We start from the raw sequence: 16,061 nt of genomic DNA, 5'->3' as shown, positions 1-16,061 counted from the left end.
TGGACTGTAGCATGCCAGATTCCTCTGTCTATGGTATATCCCAGGCAAAAGTACAGGAGTAGGTTGCCATTTCTTTTTCCAGGGGATCTTCTTGACCCAGGGATCGAACCCATGTCTCTTGCATTGCAGGTGGATTCTTTTACCATTAAGCCACCAGGGAAACCCCATAGTCAGCTATGGAAGAATTTAATTCTAACATCATTATCAACTAATACAGTCAAAGGCCTTAAATGTTACATTGCCATAACTATGAAATATACAATTATATCATGCAAGAAAATGTTATCAGGGAGTTTTTAATGGTTGTTTTAGACCAATGGTTACTTAGACCATTCTGACAACTAAATATCTTCTTTTAATTATTGCCATGGGTTCTGTAGACATTATATTAATTAAGTTGAATCTCATAGACCAGAGAGGTTCATAAAGACAGAGAAGTAAAAGAAGTTTCTTTTTTAAGTATTTCAAGGTAAAGTAACTATTTATCACTAAAAGATACATGATGATATAATGGTTACATTGCTATTAAAATCAAAAGGAAATAAAACAAATGACAAGGTTAGGAACTATTTTCAAACTCTACAGACCAATAGAACTCAACTTCCTATCCTCTTAAAACTCAGTAAATGAAATATCTAGTTTAATTTATAAGGCTTCCCAGGTGGTCCTCGTGGTAAAGAACTTGCCAGTCAATGAAGGAGACATAAGAGACACAGGTTAGATCCCTGGATTGGGAAGATCCCCTGGAAGAGTGCATGGCAGTCCACTCCAGTATTCTTGCCTGGAGAATCCCATGGACAGACGAGCTTGGCAAGCTACAGTTAGTTCATAGGGTCACGCAGAGAACACAACTGAATTGACTTAGCATGCATGCACAATTTATATAAGCTTAAAATAATGCAGTTTGTCCATGTATGAAAAGGGGATTAAGATAAGGATTCAAATTCAGCTTGTGAATGTTCTCTCAGAATGTGGTCAATTAAAATTGAAACAATATCTACTACCATACATATAAACTTCCCAGGTCATTCAGTGGTAAAGAATCTGTCTGCCAGTTCAGGAGATGCAAGAGGTATGGCTTCGATCTCTGGGTCAGGAAGATACCCTGGAGGAGGAAATGGCAACCCACTCCAGTACTTTGCTTGGAAAACTCCATGGTCAGAGAAGCCTGGCAGGCTACAGTCTATTGGGTCGGAAAGCGTTGGATGCGACTGAGTGACTGAGCACGTGCACACACACAGACATATCATACACACACACACATCACACACACACACACACACCACACACACACACACATATATATATCACTGACTATTTCTTACATTGTGCTGACAAGGCTATGCCCACTGTCTTTATCAGAAAAATAGCCTATTTGTCCATGTGCTACACTCCCTTGAAAGTAAACTACACTTAAATTGTCCAAACCAAAAGGGGTGATATTCTCTTACTATATCATGCTCCCACCTTCAATCCTGAAATCATAAACACTGACTCACATTGATAGTTATTAAGTTAGAGGAGATATTTCAAGATTAGATGCTGAAATATGATTCCCTGCCTTTTTTTTTAAAACAATGTATAAAGGAAACTAGGAAAAGCTGATTGTCTAAACAAAATTAGAAAACAGTGCATTTAAACAGAATTGCTTTGATGCTGTGCTCTATTTTCAAACTTTATGATTTTTAAAATTCTGTAATACAGAGGAAACTGTTTTTCAGTTACACTTTCACAAAAATTGTATTTTAAATTTAAGTTCTAAGGAAAAGTGCTTTTTTTCCTGGAGAAATATGGACACCATTTGTGATAGTGAGAAATAACAAAACTTTACATTTTCCCTTTTAATTGTGAGTGCTGGATTTAAATTTTATGCTTGATCACAGTTTTTTTTTAACTATCTGTACCTCATGGTTAGACAATGTGCTTCTCATTCCTCCCATATAGTTGATTATCTCTTTCATTAAATAGTATCTTTATTCACTGCATGTCCGAATTTTACTAAAAGAAATCCTAATATCTTTTGATTTACACCAAGATAACATGTCTATCTATTGTGAATATTTTAACTCTTTGGGAAACCAAGGCTTAAGACAACTCAGATAGCAATTAGTAACTTCACAATTCAACACTCACCTTCTGACCGTCAAATTCTATTATTTCCCACTATATTACGCTTCATCCCTGATATTTTTATTTATTTTGTTCAGTGACAGTGCACACACACTTAAGTCAAAACCCTTCCAAATGTAAAATATAGAGTACTCAGAAGTTATTTCCAAATTATATTATGTGCATCTAAAATGCCAAGGGCCTCAGTGTAACTGGAGTTGATGTGAATTTTCAATAGAATTTGAAAGGTCTGTCCATTAAGTATGATTTCCTTACCAAAAAGATGCATTGCTGATCTGAAAATGCTAATCCCTTTTAGAATATTATAAAACATTTTATACATAAATTGAGAACACATTCTATTACTATTGGCATACCTTTGTTGAATTAAAACTAAGTGTCTACAAAATGTTGATATGCATAAAAAGAATCATATCAACAATATTATGGAAGACAAAAGAAAAATCAAACTGTGATAAAATCTATAAAGATTTAGAAGACAAATATAAGATTACTCATATATTTACATATTTATAATTATTTAAATGCTGTAATTCCTAAATTTGCATGCCAAAGACAATTTTATGAATACATGAATTGTATCTTTGTATATTAAAAAGTGTGATATGTCAAATAACTTAAAATGAAACTGTTGTAATATTTCACACTTGAATATCTGATAAAAATTATAGTTCTTAATAAACACCATGTAGAGGTAAAATTTTCTCTATGGTTGTCATCTGAAAATCTCCTTCCAATTTAGAAATTAAGAAAATTGATTAATTATTCATGCAAATAGAAAATAATAGATTTTAGGTTTATGACAATAATATGGGGATTTATATAAATAAATAAGAGAACTTGAAAACACCACAGATAAAGAAAAGTTTCACTATTATGTGTGAAGTAGCACTATTCAAGTTCTTATTAGAAGAGATTAATGTAAATTAAATATAAGAATCTTATTTAAAATCAAAGACTAATACGGAAAAACGATATTGAAATCTTCCTTTGAGGGAGAATTGAAAATTGAAAAAGGAAAAGTTTTAAAGCATAGAACAGATAATAATAGAACTTTAAAAGAAGATATTTCCAATATAAATAAATTTGGGGGGTATGCTTTATTTGTTTTAGATAGGAGTGAATATATTCAATATGGGACCAAGGGGAGGAAAAGCATTTTCTGTATCAAAGGTATTTCATTTAAATCATGATTTTTCTCACTACTTTTGGGTCAGAACATAATATTTGTCAGTGTGTATCCTCAAACTCTACATAACCCTATTTAAATTGCTGTATATAAAATAATAAAGAAGCCAGTCTATAACATAACTGAAAGGAAGCTCTATGGGGAAAGCATGTTGCTGTATCTATGTGCCTATACTATCAATTACAGTATCAATTATGGGGCAAACTATTAAAAATAGCTAGTGGTACTTAGGAATCTTAGGAGTTTTCAGCTTATTTTCATAATATAAATAATACAGATTAAACAAAAACATTAGGGGGAAAAACATCAATCTTTGGAAACAATACAAATCAATAATAATTACAAGTACTCAATAAATATTTGAGTTATTAGGAAATCATGCCACATGGAGACCTGGTGGTGACTTTTGAGTAGAATATTCCACAAAATTTTCTATCTTGAATTGGTTACAATTTAGATACTACTGAAATTATATGGTAGCACAAAACAATCTGAAAATCATGATTGTCATTTCATGTCTGGGCATGTATTCAGGATGTCAGAGTATGGAATTATGAATTTTTTAGCTATTTAAGTTAGCCTAGCAGAGCATTTGTTAATCCAAATTTCTTTGATTATAGTTTCAATAATTACTTCTCCAACTGAACTTCTGTGGTTTAGGTAAAATGTTTTTTGAAGATAATGCAGTTGAAAAACTCAAGGCTGAATCAGGAAAGTTTTAAAAGGATACAGTGCAAAGGTATGCTTTTATATATTAAAACTTTTCCTTGATTTTATTATAAAATTATAGCTTACATTTTCTCAGGCCACCTTATTCCCTCTATAGTGTGAAGATACAGATTATATCTAAAGTCATCCTCATTTGAGCTCCTTTTCCTGCTAAAAATAGAAATAATTCATATCCCATAAAACACTTCCTATTTTTCTACAGTAAATATTTTTATATGTTACTCCTCAGTGCTGAAACTGGATAGGCAATGCAGGAAAATCAAATTGAATCTTGAATGTACAATAAAAGTCAATTTAAGATCAGTCAGTAGAATATTGATAATTAAGTACGCAAATCTACTAACAATTTTGTACTACTGTCTTATGATGCAAAACAATCTATCTAAAGATATCATTTTTATGAAACCATACAGCATTCAGCAAATGAAATACCACTTTATTTTTTAAGACAGGACATCTATTTTTTTTCCCTCTCTGCAAGTTGTACATTTCAATATAAAATAAGTGCTACTTTATTTCTATTCAGATAAAGAGTACATCTTACTGAAGGATTCCATGAATCGAACAGAAAGGATCACCACATGAGTCAAAGATGATAATCATTTGAATATCTGCCATGCCATCTGCCTTAACTCATTGTAGAGGGAAATCAGAGCCATAAAATCATGTGAGTGGAAAACTCCATAAAGAAAGGGGTGAACCCAGAAATAAAGAGGCTCTACAAAAACTATTTATTTTCAATTAAAGAGTCCTCTTATTTCTGAAGAACACAAAAAATTTTTAAATTTAAGTAAAAACGCAGCAAAATGTGATTGCAAATTTTAAAATGACACTGGCTAAAAATCATAAGATTTAAGTAATATGCCCAGTTATTTTTAATAAAATAAAGGAAAAATTTCTATAGATATTTAATTTTCATTTTAAAAATATAAAGTTTTATGAGCTAATGGATATACTAGACAATATATGCTATCGTAAGAGATGTTAATACAATGCACAGCTTTAAGAGAAAATCTGCATTCATGTTTCCATTTGAATCAACAACTTTACAATAGAAATTATAGATTTTTCTACAGTGGACTTTGTCTAAAATCTTGAGTTAAAATCTTTGGAATTTTTATTACAGTGACACCCAATACACTATTACAAAATCCAATCATATTAATCTTTTCCTATTATTATGAGAAACGTATTGACAGGGTAGCTGTAGAAAGGTTACTGGTATACAAAATATAAATTGTTGAAATCTGTATTCCAGAAAACAATATGTAGTCTAATACTCTTTCAGTTATTAACTATAAGCTGCTGAAAGCCATCATATTAAATTCCCAAAGTGCTTAATACTGAAGATTACTAAAAAGGAAAGTATTGTAAAAAAATAGATAAATGGAAATATGTAACTGTGGCAATGTTCACTGAATAGTAGCTAATACACTGCTGAGAATGAAATGAATTATTTACATAAGTAGTCTGAGGATAAAATGCACTAAATCCACATAATATTACTAAACATTACAGAAAACACATTTTTATTAATACTCCATCCTCATAATAATCAAGTTCTAAACAGTTTTTTAAGTTAACATAGCAAATACTATATCTCACTTATTCAAAATTATACCTGTTAATAAAAATGGTAGACAGCAATCTTAACAAGGTTAACTAAAATAGCATCCACAAAAACACTGTATATGGAAATGAATTTCAATTGATGAAGAATCTGTTCAGAATTTTCTGCAGTGTTTTGTGGTACATGTTTAGGTAGCATGTCCCACTGCTGAAGCACTTTCTTAAAGATAAATATTACATGTTACACATCATCTTTTGGAGGTTATAATATTCTTTATTCTGGACAGTGTGCTATAAAACCCAACTAACTTTTATACTGCAATTTAGTTATGATCACAATATTGCCTTAGCAAGAAAATGGTCATTTTTGCTTACTCAAATTACCATGTTTTAAGATAAAGATATTTTGCCTCTAACATAAAATGCAGTTATGTATACCAAAATCATTTTACACGTCAAAAGAGGCAGAGGTATTAGTTAAATATACCTTGATACGGAGCACTAAATCCACGATATCGATGATTGCTGTCTGTAACAAAATGCAGTCTGAGCCAGTTTTTGTTGCTGATAATTGGTGGTGGTATATTCATTCCAGATAACCTGAATTATGGAAGACAACAACAAACAAATTTAAAAAGCTTTTCAGTAGTAAACATTGCCACTGAATTGGGATCCAAAAAAGTTTACCTGTATACAATATTCATAACTTTTCACTGCTACCTTTTTAAGCACAAGTGAAATAGTAGTTTTATGCATAGAAAAGTCAATCATAGAATAGTATAATTTCAAAATAAGCTGTTCCAATCAGGTTGCATATAGGAGTAAAATCAACTGGAAACTAAATGTAATTTTTGATTCTCAAAAAAAAAATGTTTTTGATTCTCCCAAATTTATTAAATAGATAATAATAAACATAATGGCTGCTTAGCTAATAGTGTTGGTCACTGCATAACCTTTGTATGTATTGATATAGTGTAATTACAAAACAGACTTTAAAGCAATTGATATAGTTTTTTCCATTTTATATATTTTTAACATTTCACATTCAATGGAAGATTTTACTATTTCCTAGAATGAGCACTATTTTAATGTAATGTCATAGCATTGTACATTTGTATGATTAGCTTTCATTATAATACTATAAGGCACTAGAGTTCTGCTCCAATAGATAGAAAACAGATTGTATTTTGAATATATACTTAGTCACCATGTATCTAGTCACAGATTATTGCATAATCTCCTTAAAGCAAATATTTAAAACTATGCCCCAGATATTAGTCATGATTAACAGATGAAATAACTTTCAAAGCTCTATAATCTTTTGAAGATTTCCAGCAAAGCATTTTTTCTGATTTAATTCAACAAAAAATACCACCCTATAAATCTATTTAAATAGTAGATATGTGTTATAAAGCCAAGGTAAAATGCTCTCAAAAGACTATTACATCGTGAAGCAGAATTCTAGAAAAGGTTTCCTAATACCGCTATATGGCATATCTTTCCCAATCTTCAAAGCCTATACTTTTCTTCCTTTCTTCATAGGAAGACAAACTAGACCACTTGCGGGTGTGTGTGTGCGCGCACGTATGTTGGGGCAGGAGATTACAACTCGTCTCTCAATGCTTGGCAGTCATTCATTCTCGGAGACAGGTAGGGGGAGATTAGAATATCCATCTTGCACATGTAATCACTAGTGAAGTGTAGACAGTGAAACAAAAACATTTTATCCTACATCCTTCCCTTTTATTCCCCTAAATTCACATTTCCTAGGATGCTTGGGAGCTAGCCATTGCTTTTAGTGGATGACCACCTGCCACAGCACAAAAATTATGAATTCACATTCATTGTATCACTGTGCCCAAGAATGTATACAGTGGGCTTGGCAACATTATTGTGAAATCCAATTTTCATGGATTCTAAGATGAACAAGGTGGCTTCTGTCACATATGTTTCTCATTTCTCCACCAGCTTTAGAATGAATTTTCTTTAACTTATCCCTATCAGTGTATTAAATTGATACAGAAATGGTATGGACTTAACCATACAGAAATGGTACAGACCTAACAGAAGCAGAATACATTAAGAAGAGGTGGCAAGAATACACAAAAGAACTATACAAAAAATATCTTAATGATCCCAGATAATCAAAATGGTGTGATTACTCACCTAGAGCCAGACATCCTGGAGTGTGAGGTTAACTGGGCCTTAGGAAGTATCACTATGAACAAAGCTAGTGGAGGTGATGGAATTCCATATGAGCTATTTCAAATCCCAAAAGATGATGCTGTCAAAGTGCTGCACTCAATATGCCAGCACATTTGGAAAATTCAGCAGTGGCCATAGGATTGAAAAAGGTCATTTTTCATTCCAATCCCAAAGAAGGGCAATGCCGAAGATTGTTCAAACTACTGCACAGTTGCACTCATCACACACACTAGCAAAGTATGCTCAAAATTCTCCAAGTGACACTTCAACAGTATGTGAACTGAGAACTTTCAGATGGTCAAGCTGGATTTGGAAAAGGCAGAGGATGAGAAATCAAATTGCCAACATCCATTGGAACATAGAAAAAGTAAGAGAATTCCAGAAAAGCATCTGCTTCATTGACTATGGTAAAGCCTTTGACTATGTGGATCATAACAAATGTGGAAAATTCTTAAAGAGATGGGAATACCAGACCACCTTACCTGCCTCCTGAGAAATCTGTATGTAGGTCAAGAAGCCAATTAGAACTGGACATTGAACAACACACTGGTTGCAAATTGGAAAAGGAGTACATCAAGGCTACATATTGTCACCTGGCTTATTTAACTCATATGTAGAGTACATCATGTGAAATGCTGGGCTGGATGAAGCACAGGCTGGAATCAAGATTGCCAGGAGAAATAGTAATAACCTCAGATATGCAGATGACACCACCCTTATGGCAGAAAGCGAAGAGGAACTAAAGAGCTGCTTGAGGAAAATAAAAGAGGAGAGTGAAAAAGCTGGCTTAAAACTCAACGTTCGAAAAAATAAGATCATGGCATCTGGTCCCGTCACTTCATAGCAAACATGTGGGAAAACAATGGAAACAGTGAGAGACTTTATTTTCTTGGATTCCAAAATCACTGCAAATGGTGACTGCAGCCATGAAATTAAAAGACACTTGCTCATTAGAAGAAAAGCTATAACCAACTCAGACAGCATATTAAAAAGCAGAGCCATTACTTTGCCAACAAAGGCCCATCTAGCCAAAGCTATGGTTTTTCCAGGAGTCATGTATGGATGTGAGAGTTGGGACCATAAAGAAAGCTGAGCGCCAAAGAATTGATGCTTTTGAACTGTGATGTTGGAGAAGACTCTTGAGAGTCCCTTGGACTGCACGGGATCCAACCAGTCAGTCCTAAAGGAAATCAGTACTGAATATTCATTGGAAGGACTGATGCTAAAGTTGAAGCTCCAATACTTTGGCCACCTGATGTGAAGAACGGACTCATTGGAAAAGATCGTGATGCTGGGAAATATTGAAGGCAGGAGAAGGGGACAACAGAGGATGAGATGGTTGGATGGCATCACCGACTTGATGGATGTGAGTTTGAGCAAGCTTCAGGAGTTGATGAAGGGCAGGGTTTCTGGTGTGCTTCAGATCATGGGGTCACAAAGGGTTGGATACAGCTGAGCAACTGAACTGAACTGAATCAGTGTCTTATTTCCTCTTTTCTTAGTGTGACTGTTCATAAGTAGAGCCGGCTGTTTTTTTTTTTTGTTTTTTTTTTTTTGATGAATCTGAATTGAGTAAATAAATATTTGTAAAATGCATGCTTAATTTTAAAATTCATCTTTTAAAAATTTACTTCATTTCTTTCAGAAAGTGCAGTATCCAGGTTATGTTTAATTTTGTTTGCTTTCTGGGTGGCTTGGTTTAAACAAAAATTCAATGAAAAAAATTTGGATTTGGTACAATTATATTTTCGGTACATAGCATGCCAGATTTTGATTTATAATTTTATGCTCTTCAATTCCCTTATTCAATGAGCATAAACACCCATTAGGGAAAGTTTAAATTATTTTTGATAGGCTGCACACATTTCTACATATAGAGAGAATATAATATATGGATGGTTGTAAAAGACTAAAGTATACAGTATGGAGAATGACCCTTAGAGAATCCAACAGATGAGAAGCAACTCAACAAGCACATCAAGAAAAGTGTGAGAGGAAAGAAAATGATACAGACAATAAAAATGATAAACTTTCCACCTTTCTCAGCAACATCAAAAATAATTCCAGCAAAAGAATGGAGTAAAACAGCAAGTAATAGTTACTATGGAACTACAGTTTATAAACTGAATTCAGCTTCAGGAATTGAGAAAGATAGAACTGAAGATGTTAGAGTAGAATTATCTAGAAGCAAAATGTGCATGAGGTTAAGAAAAAAAAAATGACAATTTAACAGAGGTAGAACCAAACGGATAATTCTAACAGATCAGTGCTTATTCTCATGAAGCGTAACAGTAGACAAACCAAGCATAGCAGTAGACAAACCAAGAAATAGAAAGCAAGTACACCAAAGACCCATCTGCCACCAGAGAAGAAAACTATTTAGCTTCATTGGTTATAAGGGAGTCACATGGAATTTCCAAATTGCTCTTAGTATTGCTCACTATTTAAACATGATTTATGCAATATGACTTCGTGACTTATGGAGCAATCTAGTAAATGAATTTCCATTTATGTGCAATATATTTCACATGTTATCAGGAGGTGTGAGATTATGTGCCAACCAGAAAGATTACATTAAATTAACTACTTATGATAATTAATTTCTTAAATACTAACAGAGATATTTCTTAAATATAACTCACTGTTATCCCTATATGAAACTACTATGGTCACTTGAAAGTAGGCCCATATGGATTCATTCTAGTATAAAGCCAATGAGAATCACCTCTTGGTACTGAAAGAGATTAAGTATACCCTTTATTTACTGAGCATTTACTATGTGACAAACACTGATGTTAAGGGTTGGAAATATAATTGTAAACAACACCAACAAGATCTGTGGTCTTACAAACAAATAAGATAACATAAACAAATGAGTAAGATAATTTCAGAGGGTGGCAAAAGATGTATCAAAAAAAAAAAAAAGAGCAACCTGATGAAGAATTTCTAGCAATAAGGTTTCAACTTGTCTGTTATCTTCTGCATTTTACACTTGAAACAGCCATACTCGTGATTTTATGTTGTGAAAGTGTAATTATTAACTTGGATTTTAGGAGTATTATATTAATAACAATAATGATAACAATAAATGTCATAAACTTATAACCTACGATAGTTATTTATTTCCAAAAAGAATTTAAGACATGCCATTTGAGTAATTAATAAATTTGAATGAGCATAGTAAATTAATAATAGCATCAAAGTTCATTGCACATTCAATATAGGATACTGACAATAATACAGTGTGATCTGCCATAATTAATCTTTGCTAAAATTGCTTTTATTTATACAATTTTCTAGAGAAATAACTAAATCATAAATTGGCATTAAATAAATGCAATGTTTTATTTTTATAGGTACAAGATTGTTTTAAAACTAAATGTATGGCAAAACCAATACAATATTGTAAACTAATTAGCCTCCAATTAAAATAAATAAATTTATATTAAAAAAAACTCAATTAAGTGTAAGAAAACTAAAAGAACCATAAGTCTTTACCATTTTTTTAAAAAGAGCCTAGAACTATTCTAAGCTTATTCCTTTGGTTTATAACTCTCTTCTCAAATCCTCACTGCTGTCCTTGGTGGATCTCTGGTTTTCAACTTTCTCAAAATTTGCATTTCCAACAACAGATGTCATGTCATCTTTGGCGGTCTGATCTGTTTTCTCTCATCTTTAGTAACTACCAGTTCAGTTCAGTTTAGTTGCTCAGTCGTGTCCAACTCTTCACAACCCCATTAATCGCAGCACACCAGGCCTCCCTGTCCATCACCGACTCCCGGAGTTCACTCAAACTCACATCCATCGAGTCGGTGATGCCATCCAGCCATCTCATCCTCTGTTGTCCCCTTCTCCTCCTGCCACCAATCCCTCCCAGCATCAGGGTCTTTTACAATGAGTCAACTCTTCGCATGAGGTGGCCAAAGTATTGGAGTTTCAGCTTCAGCATCAGTCCTTCCAATGAATGCCCAGGACTGATCTCCTTTAGGGTGGACTGGTTGGATCTCCTTGCAGTCTAAGGGACTCTCAAGAGTCTATAGAAACAGTCAAATCTAAACCCATGATTTTTCAAATCATCACCTGGCAGACACCACAATTCTCCCACTTTCTCCTGATTTTACTGCTTTCTCGTTCTTGCTCTCTCATTCTCTCACTTCATCCCCACTCTCCTTCTTTTATCTCTTTTGACCCTCTTTCTCTGGGACTGAGATAAGATTCACTCTTCGTGCTTCCCAGTTCTCCAAGATTGTGTTATCAGGTTTATTGTTTTATATTGAGCTCTAATTAATTTCTAAAATTCATTCTTTCATCTTAACTCAAGGTCTTTTCACATACTACTCTTTAAGACTGAAATAAGTACCATGTTTTTAAAATTTTCTTACTTTGTGAAGCTAGCCTTAAAGTTTCAAGGTTAATATAAATGCTCATTCTCCTTCTCTGCCCTCACAGAGCACCTGTGAATATTCTTATCACATAATTATTATATTTTTAATAGTAAGTTTTCTATCTTCAGTATTATTTTATATTTTCATTGAAATAGGTCACTAAGTCCCTAGTGCTGAGCACAATGACTGATGAAAAGTATGTATACACTGAAATTGTTTATCAAGAAAATAAATGAATATAAACTTGATACATGCCCCATCTTTCTGTATCTAAGCATTCATTCATATTTTTAATGTAAATTGTCAATAACTCTATCTCATACCATTATCAAATGCTTTCATTCTTTTCTTTATTTAAGGTCCATCTAAAGTTATATTTCCTTCAGAGTTCTTCAGTTTTCTTAGTTGAAAGTTAAACTCTGTTAAACTCTTCTTTTGGCACTTAATACTGATTTCATCTTATTATATATATTCCGCAAATTATAAGAATTTGGAAAATGAGCCACACTGGATTTATCGTTGAATCCACAAGCACATTTCAAACTATAGATAATAAATGATGCTGATTATATAAAGTAATCCCCTTTTACAAAATTTCTCAACGTGTGTGCTACAGAAATTAGCCACCAAAAATGCTTTTGGGGATGAGGGAAGGTACACTAGTCAAAAGGTTTTTGAGTTATTCTTTTGTAACTGTATCCTCCTCTCATAGTTTTTAAAAAATATGTTTTAACCAAGAATTCTGTAAATGTATTTCAACAAAGACTCTCCTCTTTTCACACTTCGCCTTAAAGTCAAATAATACGCAGTGGAATTAGTTTAATGAACCCTTTCAGAAACCACTGATGTTATTTTTGTCTGGTTAGGAATGTATTCCACAGTCCCAAGAAAAATCAGCATCTTTAAACACAGTCAAAATGAAAAACTAATAAGCTTTCTATTATGTTCTGCAGTATAAGTAGATATACTATCTTAACAACAAAATTAATCCATTTATGGATGGCATCAAAAGCACTATTTCACTCTATTCAAGTCATGAATACTCTGTGTATGGGGTGTACAGATAGTGACATTGACCAGACTGTACTTTTTTGTCACAGATTTCTGACTCTGCTCTTGATTAGATGTTTGAAAGTCACTGGCCTACAGAACATACAATCCTATATGGTTTTAACAAGAGCATTAAGAGGCTAAGTATTGTGTTATATAGTCCAATTTCTCAGAAGCCAGACGCAATAAATAATTTGCAAGGCATATAAGAGAAGTAGTCACACAAAGTGTTCTCTTTCCCCCTTTAGCCACACACCCTACTTATATACCCTTATCTGCCCCCCAACTCTGTTTTATCACTTATCCCCCACTTGTATGATCTATCTTTTAGATACATGTTATCTTATAAAAATTAGTTGCTGCTGAATAGTGTCATTTTTATCTAAACACATGCTTCATAGAAATCCAGGTTTATACTTTAGATATAATATGTGTGTGTATTCAACTATCAAATTTTAACACAGATAAATAGAATAGCTGAATAGTACTACCACCAATTCAAAATTAAACTTGTAATTTCAGTCAGTCAGTTCAGTCGCTCAGTCATGTCTGACTCTTTGCAACCCCATGGACTGCAGCAACCTGACAAAAAAAAAATCCAGATCTAGATTCTTTAAGAGAGAATTTTACTAAACATATAAAGAACTGCAACAATTTTGCTCATTTTTTTTTCCAGGAAATAAGAGGAGGGAACACTTCTCAACTAATTTTTCAAGGCTAGTATTACCCTGATAATAAAACTAGATTCAGTTCACTTCAGTCACTCAGTCGTGTCCGACTCTTTGCAACCCCATGAATCGAGGCACGCCAGGCCTCCCTGTCCATCACCACTCCTGGAGTTCACTCAGACTCATGTCCATCAAGTCAGTGATGCCATCCAGCCATCTCATTCCTCTGTTGTCCCCTTCTCCTCCTGCCTCCAATCCCTCCCAGCATCAGAGTCTTTTCCAATGAGTCAACTCTTTGCATTAGGTAGCCAAAGAACTGCAGTTTCAGCTTTACATCATTCCTTCCAAAGAACACCAGGACTGATCTCCTTTAGAATGGACTGGTTGGATCTCCTCACAGTCCAAGGGACTCTCAAGAGTCTTCTCCAACACCACAGTTCAAAAGCATTAAGTCAGTAGAAAAACAAAAATACAAAATCAAAAACAAAATTTACAAACCAATCTATCTCATGAACTTAGATGCAAAATTCTCAATAAAATATTAGCATATTAAATCCAGAAAATAAGAAGAGAATTATATATCATGATCCAGTGAGATTTATTAAAAGTTACATAAGGTTAGTTCAACATTTGAAAAATCAATGTAATCTACCATCTCAACAGGCTATAGAAGAAAATTTAAATAATCAAATCAATGGACACAGAAAAAGCATTTGACAAAATCCAGCACATATACGTGATAAAAGCTCCCAGCAAATTAGGAACAAATGGAATACCCTCAATTTGATAAAGATCATATACCAAAAACCTATAATACAATTAACATCACATTAATGGTGAACCACTGGATGACTTTCATTAAGATTAGGAACATGACACATCATTCTCATTCATGTTCTAGAGAATGCAATAAAGCTTAGAAAATAAATAAAAGAAACATATTGGAAAGAAAGTAACTGTCCTATTTAAAGGTGACAAGATTATTTATGCAGAAAATCTCAACCAGTATATAAAATGAGTTCTAGAATAAATAAACACATTCAGCCAAGTCACTGGATACAAGATGAACATAAATCATTCACATTTCTAAACAGTAACAATGAATATGTGGAAATTAAAATAGTTTAAAATCACAATGCAATTTAAAATTGTTTGAAATAAAAGTAAATTCTGAGGTATAGTTTCAGTACATTGCTTACAGGGTCTATCTCAAAAAAATTACACAATGCAATGAAAGAAATAAAAGACATAAATAAATAGACCAACATACCACAATCCTTAATTGGAGACTTAGCATAATAAAGAAGACAATTCTTCACAAAATGATCCTCAAAACTATTAAATGTGTATTTAATACAATTCCTGTTGAATTCTCAGCAAATTGTTTTCATAGATATTGACAAGGCAATTATAAATGTATATGGAAAGGTAAAGATCCAGAAAATTTAAAACAAATTTGAAAAAGAAGAATGAAGTGCGAATAAGCCATAGCCTTTTCAACAAGTGATGCTGAAGCAAATGGAAAATGATAGGCAAAAATGACTTAATGTAAAATTTCATAATTTTACATATTTATGTAAATTTTTACATATTTACATTTTACATAATTTTCATAATTATGAAAAAACATTAGCCCAAGCTTCATGACAGACTTACATGTGAAACATAAAAGTATTATAAAACACTTTGAAAAACATATAAAAGTAAATTTGAGGGATGTAGGTTAAATGAAGTTTTAGATTTAATTCAAAACCATGATTCAGAAGAAAAAAATTGATAAAGTGGGTCTCATCAAAATTAAATACTTTAGTGATGCAGAAGATATTGAATAAAAAGATAAAAAGACAAGGTATAATATGGAAAATATTTTCATACCACACCACCCTTATGGTAGTAAGTGAAGAACTAAAGAGCCTTTTGATGAAAGTGAAAGAGGAGAGTGAAAAAGTTGGCTTAAAGCTCAACATTCAGAAAACTAAGGTCATGGCATCCAGTCCTATCACTTCATGGCAAATAGATGGGGAAACAGTGGAAACAGCTGCTGACTTTATTTTTCTGGGCTCCAAAATTACTGTAGATGGTGACTGCAGCCATGAAATTAAAAGATGCTTACTCTTTGGAAGGAAAGTTATGACC

At 33.0% G+C, this 16,061-nt stretch overlaps 1 protein-coding gene across 3 annotated transcripts in view; it reads right to left on the bottom strand.

Moving 5' to 3' along the window:
* Nucleotides 1–16,061, bottom strand: part of CSMD3 (CUB and Sushi multiple domains 3) — a 1,475,959-nt gene that overhangs the window by 955,884 nt on the left and 504,014 nt on the right. For all 3 annotated transcript variants that reach the window (XM_055546406.1, XM_055546407.1, XM_055546408.1), the window contains exon 6: nucleotides 6,105–6,217. In XM_055546406.1, the coding sequence (XP_055402381.1) occupies nucleotides 6,105–6,217 (113 nt within the window). The remainder of the gene's footprint in view (nucleotides 1–6,104; nucleotides 6,218–16,061) is intronic.

Source organism: Bubalus kerabau, chromosome 14, assembly GCF_029407905.1.
Source record: "Bubalus kerabau isolate K-KA32 ecotype Philippines breed swamp buffalo chromosome 14, PCC_UOA_SB_1v2, whole genome shotgun sequence".
In the NCBI taxonomy this organism is placed as follows: Eukaryota; Metazoa; Chordata; class Mammalia; order Artiodactyla; family Bovidae; genus Bubalus; species Bubalus kerabau.
The sequence above is the reverse complement of the archived record's forward strand: the minus strand, read 5'-3'. Positions and strand labels throughout refer to the sequence as shown.